This window comes from Pinus tabuliformis, chromosome 4_2, assembly GCF_031772625.1.
Source record: "Pinus tabuliformis cultivar Carrire ecotype Pingquan chromosome 4_2, CPIR1, whole genome shotgun sequence".
Classification (NCBI taxonomy): domain Eukaryota; kingdom Viridiplantae; phylum Streptophyta; class Pinopsida; order Pinales; family Pinaceae; genus Pinus; species Pinus tabuliformis.
Window position 1 is genome coordinate 384,191,747 of NC_142304.1, and position 10,595 is coordinate 384,202,341.

General features: G+C 37.1%; 1 protein-coding gene across 2 annotated transcripts; it reads left to right on the plus strand.

The window, feature by feature from the left end:
• The first annotated feature begins 1,120 nt into the window (after positions 1–1,120).
• Positions 1,121–2,223, plus strand: LOC149169543 (DNA replication licensing factor MCM5-like). 2 transcript variants are annotated; one of them, XR_016259393.1, is made up of 4 exons: positions 1,121–1,242; positions 1,404–1,505; positions 1,844–2,110; positions 2,144–2,223. XR_016259393.1 is itself a non-coding variant. In XM_089427119.1 (3 exons), exons 1-3 carry the CDS (start codon positions 1,174–1,176, stop codon positions 1,925–1,927), a joined length of 255 nt encoding a protein of 84 aa, XP_089283245.1. In that variant the 5' UTR covers positions 1,121–1,173; the 3' UTR covers positions 1,928–2,216. The 2 variants fall into 2 exon arrangements, 1 of the variants encoding a protein (XP_089283245.1); XM_089427119.1 differs by having other exon boundaries at positions 1,844–2,216.
• Positions 2,224–10,595: the final 8,372 nt, after the last annotated feature.

Below are 10,595 nucleotides of genomic sequence, written 5' to 3' on the forward strand. Positions count from 1 at the left end.
TGTTCACGTGAATTCATTTGTTTAACTTCACCTTCAACTAGGCAATCTTTAAGGTATCTAAACAAGTTCAATGGATATTTATGACTACTTTTATTCTATTTCATAGCCACTTTAACCCCCGAATAGGGTTTTCGGCATGGCTTCCTCAATTCAAACTCATTATCATCGACCCTTGCTTTCAAAAAAGCCCATTCACATTTCAATATTCTTCCACACACTATGCCTTACGACGTTTCCTTTGCAACATTAGGTGCAAATGCTAGTTTATTTATTTTTAAACTGCTTCATACTCATATACTATATCCTAATGGATTTTTTTTTTTTTTTAATGGATTATTATTACGCCGTAAAGCGTTCCCCTCTGAAATCAACTTTGCTCTGTGCTTACGTGTCATTACTGTGCACCATTAGATGATATGTTAGACGATTGAGCCATCTTGAATCATTGGATCAGCTACAACTCCTTAACTGCCTAAGCAGCGCATCGGCTTCGTCTCCTTGGGTACTGTATCGACGGCGGGGAGAAGATGCTGGTGTACGAGTATATGCCCCAGGGGCCGCTGAGTCTGCATCTGTTTGAATGGGCGGCGGCCGGGCTGAGGCAGCTAGAATGGAAACAGAGGCTTAGCTTTGCCCTCGATGTCGCCCGCGAAGTTGAGTACCTGCACAGCCTTGCACGTACGAGCTTCATTCACAGAGATCTGAAACCCTCTTCTGGGCTAAGACATGAGGGCCAAGGTCTATAACTATGTTAAGATTAGACATGTACTCTCATTTGTTTGTGGGTCGTTTTTCTGGATGGGAAATATGAGTTTTCCAAAAAAAAATACTTTCAATCGGTTTTTGATTGTGGAATCATCGGTATTATGTCTGGAATTTTCAGCAAATGCGCCAATAGGCTCATGAAAGTGGAGATTCTCCTGCCATCCCTATAACAGTGAGGCAGCTAGAAGCTATTATTCGATTAAGCGAGTCCATTGCAAAGATGCAATTGTGAGTAGTCCCAGCATTATTTTGTAATTTTTCAATGTATGCATTATTGTTAATCAAAGTCAATCGATTTCCTTAGTCAGATTGCATCTGAAAAATTGAAAATATTGTTTTTAATGCAGGTCAACTGTAGCAACAGAGGAACATGTCACAGAAGCTTTGAGGCTTTTCAATGTTTCTACTATGGATGTTGCACGCTCTGGCATTGCTGAACAAATAAGTTTGACACCAGAAATGAGAAGTGAAATTCAGGTACGCGTCTCATCTAATCTAGCAAGTAAGAACAGCTATATTTGTGGATTCTTTCTTCAAACCAAAAGCCTGCTATGCTTGCGAACTATGTCATGGTCTTTGATTTGCAACAATAAAGAAAATTGATGGTTTCTCATGCTAGTGCCACATGCTTGTAACAGCAAGTTGAGACACAGATAAAGAGACGGATGGGAATCGGCATCAACGTATCTGAGAGGCGTCTGATTGATGATATGGTCAGAATGGGGTTGAATGAATCAACTGTAAGAATTACAACACTCATTATATTGCTGAGTTTCGGCAGTGACTATTTTATTATTATAATTTTCCAATGTCAGTACATGTTACTTCTATAATTAGTTTTGTTAGCTAGCTCAATATTGGAGTTATATTGCTTACCCGTAGATCATTTTATGGGTAGTTTGCGCAACAGGCAATGTATATCACGGGGAGAAATGGCTTTCGTCACCTATAGAACCTTGCTAATGATGTTGTTTACAACCTCTCTTAAGTAATGATATGATAGGTTGTTTACAGCTTCTCTGAAGTAATGATATCATAGCCATGGTTTTCACCAAGTGGGCTGATTTGTTCATTTCAGGTTCGAAGAGCTCTCCTTATCATGCATCAAAGGGATGAAGTGGAATACAAGAGAGAAAGGCGTGTCATAGTTCGCAAAGTGTAAAGTTAAAGATGAGTGATCTGGTACTGTTAGGACCCTAACAGAGGGCCGCGGCTAGGCAGTGCCAGTTTTGTGTAAAGTTTATTTTCTTCAACAGGCATCCTTCCAAAAGGCTTTTCTATAATGGTCTCGACACAAGAGGCAGTTTTATTATGATAAATATCGTGGTAAAGTCATGCTTACGAGGTCCCTCCTCCCAAATCAAGTCATGCTTACGAGGTCCCTCCTCCCAAACCAAGTCATGCTTACGAGGTCCCTCCTCCGACTCTTACAAGGGTTCCCTACATTCCAGCTCCCACAGGAAGACCCCACCCCTCTTCTCCTCCACCAGTCCACAAACTCTCCACACCTCCCAAATATGTTTACCCTGCTCCTCCTCCTCGCTATTAGACTCTACAACTAGTCAAACAAGTATGCATTTTCACATAAGTTTTCTCTGCTACTTTCTTTCCACTGTTACATGCATTTCAATTTCTTATGGTTTGTTTTATAGGATGGATCTCAGTTCACCATTTTCTGATCACCATTTTCTGATGTTGCTCTCAGTGAATCACACAGATAGGTAGAGTATGAGAGTTTAGTTTCGAAAATCTGGTTTAATAATTAAGTGGAGAGGTTTGGTCTTCAAGATTTCTATGGTTCAATTCTGAACAAAACTATGTACTACAGATATTCCAAGTGCTACCTCTTCAACTGAGCTGGAAAAAAATTAGAATATGACAGCAACTCTTACAAGAGACTGCGAAGTGTCAATCACACATGAGTTAAGATTAGTATCTTTGTTCTTAGCAAGTTTGAGTCTATGTAATCACTTAGCTTTAAGTATTTGAATCAATGCAATTTACTGAGCAACAGTTCATATCAGAATTTGTGTTATTATTGTGCAGTTTCCTCCTCTGTCCATCTATTGGATTTTGTCATTACCAAAAAGTTGAATATAAATATGTGAGCTACCAACACTCTTGTTTGAAAAGCTGAAAGCTGCGTACAAGTATATGTTTCCAATCCATTTTGAGTTTCTTATATTCTTCTGCATAGGAAGAAGAGACAATGTGTCAACTGTTGGTTCTATGCCATTGCATCTGCTAGGTACTGGATACCTATTGCTATTATTATTAGAGCACATATAAATGTAATGCACTATGATGAAAGTACTCTGTTAAGTTAATTAACCATTTTCACTGTAGCCCACCTGTTTGATTTACAGCAGCATCGTTTAGCAATGGTATTTTGATGTACAAGACTGTTATCTGTAGTTTAAGGAAGAAGGACCAATGGTACTTTGATGTACAAGACCATTTTCTGTAGTTTAAGCCTTAAGGAAGAAGGACGAATTGAAGACCGAGGATAGTAATAACCAGACTAGAAACTTGGGAGGAAATGCCTGAGAAGGGTAGTCTTCTAGAACAAGACAAAAACTTTGTCTAAATGAATAAGTTCCCACCAATGACATTTTATTAAGATAAGCAACACTGTAGACTGTGCTGTCTCACGGTGCCAGGTAAATACGAATAATGCAATATTGCCGTAGAACTCAAGATAGTGGTATGGAGCTCATGAACCGTAACCCCAACTCTCATGGTTGCAATAGAACCGACAACCTGATTAAGAGACGTGTTTCTTATACCATCCTTATATGAATCTGCATTATTGAAGTGAAGTTAAACAACCTTATGAATCTGCATTATTGAAGTAAATAGCTTGAATAAATAGGAACAATTTTTTGTACCATACTTGTCCTCATTCCTGCCCTTTGTATAGCTCTATGAGAGAAAAAGAATCCCAACTTCGCATGATCACAGTAAAGCCCACAACCTGAATAAAAGACCTGTTTCTTGTACCGTTCTTTCATAAATCTGCATTATTGCAGTAAAGCCCACAACTTGAAAAAAGTGCATATTTCTTGTACCATCCGTGCCCTCATTCCTTTTTATTTTATTCTTGGATCTGTAGGTAAAAAGGAACCCCAACTCCACATTACTGCAGTAAAGCCCACAACTTGAATAAAATACCTGCTTCTTGTACCATTCGTCCTTAATTCTCTCTCGTTTTTTGATGCATGGTGAGTTGTAAACCTCGACTCTGCATTATTGCAGTAAAGCCCACAGCCTGAATAACTTAATAAGACACCTATTTCTTGTACCATTTATGTCTTCATTTCTCTCATTTTTAGATTTATGAAACCCAACTCGACATGATCTCGGTAGGGTTCACAAACTGAATAAGGGACTGTTTCTTACACCACCATTGTCACTTAACATGTGGTCATGGTCATCAAACTCAACTAAATAATACACAAGATCAAGGCTTTATGCCTCCAGGGTTTGAATGTGGGCCATTATTGTGGGTCATTATTGTGGCTACGAGGGTTGCTTCTCATTGGTTCAGTTCTTGAGATGCACTGACCCACCTTGTAGTGTAAGGGTTGCCCTTTTGCATTTTACATATTTGCACTAAACGTGAATAGTTTGAATGTATCTGTTTATTTTTCTACTTTGAGTATCCAATCAGATAATGATATCAATACTTGAAAATTGTGGAAGACTAGCTTCTGCGTTTGGTCTGTTTATTGTGTGTCCTTTGACTGTATTTCGAATTTGTGAATGGATATATTGTGCATTGGCTCCAACGAGTAGAGCTTTGATGAAATAATGTCACTGATGTTCATTAATTTCAGTTTGTATATTCAAATTTCAGACAACTTACATGCCACATAATTTCAAATTCAAGATTTTCCTTCTTTCGAATCTCGTTTCATTGAAGATGTTTGTTTGTTATTTTATATTATATTGAACAAAAATAAATGCTAATTTTTTTTAATGGTTAAAAAATCAAGGCGAGTATGTATTTATATTAATTTATTTTCACGACCTTTTTTGGTATTTTTTCTGAATAGCAAGTGGCTTTTTTTCCTTTATCAATCTATGCACAGATTTCTCCCACCTGGAACAGTGTACAAAGTTATCCCACCCTAAACTGCAATAACATATGTGTGCAGCTATTTACAAATTAGCAATGGAATTAAGAATTCTGGCAAATTCATGGAATTTGATTTAGAAATGTAAAAATTTATTAGAAATATTTAAAAATGGTATTAGAGAGTTGATTTTTATCTACTATTACACAAATCTGCACCCTCTAGCACAAAATCCTTACAAGGTACTGAGCTTAAGTGTAACATGGAAGAGTTGTCATTATCACCTAGAGATATACTTCCTTTCTGTTAAGTTTAGCCGAACTGAACTTCTATACGTATGCAAAGTGTGAAATGTACATGGTTTATAACATATCATCCGTGAACAAAAGATTTATCAGGCCAGAAACTGGTTTTGGTGTGCAAGTCCCTGGCTAATGTCATAGTATCCTTCCTCATTTTGTTACTAACATTGTAAACGGTTTCAGTGCCATGCCACATGGGCGATCCTTGGTTTGTGGCTGTTTTCTATGTGATATTTCAGGTGATCTTACTAGAGTGGCATAACTGGATGTCTCTATTTTGGGATTATTGTGTGTATCTTAACATTGCTGTTGGGATTATTTCTCTGAAGAATTTCCAACTTCAAAAGAAGACAAAATGGCACAAGTATTTTTTGTTTTGGGAATTCTCTAACATTTGTACCTCACTCTGCTGCAGTGGGATTATATTAGAATATCTGAAAACAAATATCTAAACATTTTAATACTCACAATAAATTACATTGTAGATCTTGATGTTCTCCCTGTGTTTTATACATTATCCTATGTTAAAATGTCTATTAAGTGTCTAATAGAGATGCGAGGAAGGAATTACCGAGAGAAGTTGCAAGTGGGTTAATGTAATGGTTAGAAATTCACAAATTACCTGTGGAGCTCCCAAGTCACCATGACATCATGGTTGCTGAAGGAGCACATAGTTACATTTGAGAATTTTTCTTTACTGACTCAGACTCAAAATCAGACATATTAGAGCACGGTTCTTACAATTCCTCTATTAATTACAACAACCATCACTTTGGCAGTGGACTGCCTGCCCCTCCTCCTGCTTATCAGTCTTCTTTTATACATTAGGTAGGTACGGTGCTTATCTTACCGTGGTCAAGCAAGTTGTGAAATGTATATGATTTATAACATATCATCCATGAACAAAAGATTTATCGGGCCAGAAACTGGTTTTGGGTTTTGGTGTGCAAGTCCCTGGCTAATGTCATAGTCTCAATAGTCACTGTTAGACACGTCAGCATTCACACTGGCTTTGACACCTTCAAACCTTACTATACTTCAATTCATTCTATTATTATAATAAAGTATTATTGTTTGTACTATTCAATTTTTTCTGGTAAAAATAGTACTGGACTACATTCCATACATTGCAATTTCATACTGACCTAACTCAACATAAATCTTAGGGCCATATATGCACTTCACGTGTATTGCTTGTACTACCAGATTTCGGTTCCTTTATCCTTCTCTATCAATCTCATTTCAATAAATTATAAATTACAGACATTCATTGACGCAGTTTCAGAAAGGGTTTCCCCTGCATATTGGGCTCACATGACTAAATGAGACAAAGCAGGCTCGACTGGGGTGACCTTGCAACACATTCACAGGACTAATGGAGAGATCAAGAGTTTAGAGTAATGTGGATGTGTTCCCAGGTCGCCCCAATCGAAACCTCCTCTGCTACTGCTGCTTTAATGGTGTCCTCCGCTTCTCCTCACTTCTTATCTCACAACCAATATACCCAAAGGTAAGGACAGATACTATAACTGCAAGCAAGAAAGAAACAAAATCTGCAACAAGCAACAATTTTTAACAGTTTCTTTCGTTTGTTTGTGATTCGTGCAGTCTCCCCTCTCCTTGATAGCAGTGCTTTGTTTTCAGGTGAGAAAATGTTGTTTATAGGGGCAACCATGGGCATTTTTATATATATCGGGAATCTGGCAGATAACAGCAAGGTTAATGGTTTGAACTTGCTTTTATTTTTAGGATTGCAAGATATTTTTAGATTCTAATAGTTTTTAAATGTGATTTTTTGGAAAGTTTTCTTATTAAAATTGTCTAAAATCTGTTAGGGATTCATTGAAATCACAAGCTGTCTAGGTGAACTCTTCACAAAGAAAGTGCCCTAGAGATTTTTGAGGGTGTTGAATCTATATATGCAATTAAAAAACCAGTTTAAACAACACAAATCAAGGTTTGGCCACAAATTTTTTCACTAGGAATCTCCAAAAAATCTCATTTAAAGACATTGGCTCTACCTATCTGTTATGTAGAATCTGTATTTAATAGCGACCTTGGCCCTCATTTCTAAAAATATTCTTGTTTCTTTGATTGAGAAAATTGTATGTCACAACTAGCATAATTCAAGTGCAGCAAGTTGTTTGTTACTGAATCCTTCTATGCTATCAAAATCTACAAATACAATTACAGCCAAATTATTTGTTTACTTTCATGATCTCGCAGAAATCAGGATGCAGTATATGTTTATTGCTGAATCCAGCTATACCATCACAATCTAGAGTTTTAATCAAATTGTTTGTTTGTTCCATGAAATTGTATATGAAACCCACAGTGCATAATCAGGGTGAAGTAGATATTTGTTACTGAGTCCATTAGTGCCAATCAGGCTCTACAATTCTAATCCATTTAATCATAAATTTCAACAAAAATTGGTCCACCATGTATGTGGATCAATCATTAGTCAGTAACCCTACTCCTCAGGAGCCAACATGCTTTCAAGGGTTGCAGTTTAATGCACATGCTACATAGGAGATAGGTGCTGCCACGGTGTTCAGCCATGGGATGTTCAGCTCACAACTTACTTTCTCTGCCAACGGGCCATGGTGCCTTGTAATGGGACATTGATGCTTGAAGGCCTCATTCAATCAAATATGCAGGGAAATACCGAAGGAGGAGTGGCAGCAATCTGACTATCTGAGTTCGAGTCCTAAAATTGAAAAAATCTCGAAATTAGTCTTTCTCCGAAGAATTTTCAACTTCAAAAGAAGTCAAAATGGCACAAGTATTTTTTGTTTTAGGAATTCTCCAACATTTGTACCTCACTCTGCTGCAGTGGGATTATATTAGAATATCTGAAAACAAATATCTAAACATTTTAATACTCACAATAAATTCCATTGTACACCTTGATGTTCTCCCTATGTTTTATACATTATCCTATGTTAAAATGTCTATTAAGTGTCTAATAGAGATTCGAGGAAAGAATTACCGAGAGAAGTTGCAAGTGGGTTAATGTAATGGTTAGAAATTCACAAATTGCCTGTGGAGCTCCCAAGTCACCATGACATCATGGTTGTTGAAGGAGCACATAGTTACATTTGAGCATTTTTCTTTACTGACTCAGACTCAAAATCAGACATATTAGAGCACGGTTCTTACAATTCCTCTACTAATTATAGCAACCATCGCTTTGGTAGTGGACTGCCTGCCCCTCCTCCTACTTATCAGTCTTCTTTTATACATTAGGTAGGTACGGTGCTTATCTTGCCGTGGTCAAGCAAGTTGTGAAATGTATATGATTTATAACATATCATCCATGAACAAAAGATTTATCGGGCCAGAAACTGGTTTTGGGTTTTGGTGTGCAAGTCCCTGGCTAATGTCATAGTCTCAATAGTCACTGTTAGACATGTCAGCATTCACACTGGCTTTGACACCTTCAAACCCTACTATACTTCAATTCGTTCTATTATTACAATAAAGTATTATTGTTTGTACTGTTCAATTTTTTCTGGTAAAAATAGTACTAGACTACATTCCATACATTGCAATTTCATACTGACCTCCCATCGTGGCAACTGTCCTTTCAACCTAAATATGGAGGAGATTAAGCCCTTCCATTCCTTCCACCGACAATGTGTGAAACCATCTAATTTCGACCTAACTCAACATAAATCTCAGGGCCATATCTGCACTTCACGTGTACTACGTGTACTACTAGGTTTTGGTTCCTTTCTCCTTCTCTATCAATCTCATTTCAATAAATTATAAATTACAGACATTCATTGACGCAGTTTCAGAAAGGGATTCCCCTGCATATTGGGTCACATGAATAAATGAGACGGAGCAGGCTTGACTGGGGTGACCTTGCAACACATTCACAGGACTAATAGAGAGATCAAGAGTTTAGAGTAATGTGGACGTGTTCCTAGGTCGCCCCAGTCGAAACCTCCTTTGCTACTGCTGCTTTAATGGTGTCCTCCGCTTCTCTTCACTTCTTATCTCACAACCAATATAATCAAAGGTAACGACAAATACTATAACTCCACGCAAGAAAGAAACAAAATCTGCAACAAGCAACAATGTTTAACAGTCTCTTTCGTTTGTTTGTGATTCGTGCAATCTCCCCTCTCTTTGATAGCAGTGCTTTGTTTTCAGGTGAGCAAATGTTGTTTATAGGGGCAACCATGGGCATTTTTATATATATCAGGAATCTGGCAGATAACAGCAAGGTTAATGGTTTGAACTTGCTCTTATTTTTAGGATTGCAAGATATTTTTAGATTCTAATAGTTTTTAAATGTGATTTTTTGGAAAGTTTTCTTATTAAATTTGTCTAAAATCTGTTGGGGATTCATTGAAATCACAAGCTCTCGAGGTGAACTCTTCATAAAGAAAGTGCCCCAGAGATTTTTGAGGGTGCTGAATCTATATATGCAATTAAAAATCCAGTTTAAACAACACAAATCAAGATTTGGCCACAAATTTTTTCACTAGGAAACTCCAAAAAATCTCATTTAAAGACATTGGCTCTACCTATCTGTTATGTAGAATCTTCATTTAATAGCGACCTTGGCCCTCATTTCTAAAAATATTCTTGTTTCTTTGATTGAGAAAATTGTACGTCACAACTGGCATAATTCAAGTGCAGTAAGTTGTTTGTTACTGAATCCTTCTATGCTATCAAAATCTACAAATACAATTACAACCAAATTATTTGTTTACTTTCATGATCTTGCAGAAATCAGGATGCAGTATATGTTTATTGCTGAATCCAGCTATACCATCACAATCTACAGTTTTAATCAAATTGTTTGTTTGTTCCATGAAATTGTATATGAAACCCATAGTGCATAATCAGGGTGAAGTAGAGATTTGTTACTGAGTCCATCAGTGCCAATCAGGCTCTACAATTTCAATCCATTTAATCATAAATTTCAACAAAAATTGGTCCACCATGTATGTGGATCAATCATTAGTTAGTAACCTTACTCCTCAGGAGCCAACGTGCTTTCAAGGGTTGCAGTTTAATGCACATGCTACATAGGAGATAGGTGTTGCCACAATGTTCAGCCATGGGATGTTCAACTCACAACTTACTTTCTCTGCCAACGGGCCATGGTGCCTTGTAATGGTACATTGATGCTTGAAAGCCTCATTCAATCAAATCTGCAGGGAAATGTGGAAGGAGTGGCAACAATCTGACTATCTGAGTTCGAGTCCTAAAATTGAAAAAATCTTGATTGTTTTAGGAATTCTCCAACATTTGTACCTCACTCTGCTACAGTGGGATCATATTAGAATATGTGAAAACAAATATCTAAACATTTTAATTCCTTTCGTATCTAGCTTACCAATCTTCTTTGGCCCTGTTATGGCATAAAAAATATAAAATCTATTTTGGTTCATGGACCATCTTCAGCTTTTGATTGTGACCTATGTCATGTTAT

Coding starts and splice junctions, on each gene's coding strand:
- LOC149169543 (XM_089427119.1), top strand. CDS start 1,174: ATGGATGTTGCACGCTCTGGCATTGCTGAACAAATAAGTTTGACACCA. Junction 1,243..1,403: donor AAATGAGAAGTGAAATTCAG/GTACGCGTCTCA, acceptor TGCTTGTAACAG/CAAGTTGAGACACAGATAAA. Junction 1,506..1,843: donor TGGGGTTGAATGAATCAACT/GTAAGAATTACA, acceptor TGTTCATTTCAG/GTTCGAAGAGCTCTCCTTAT.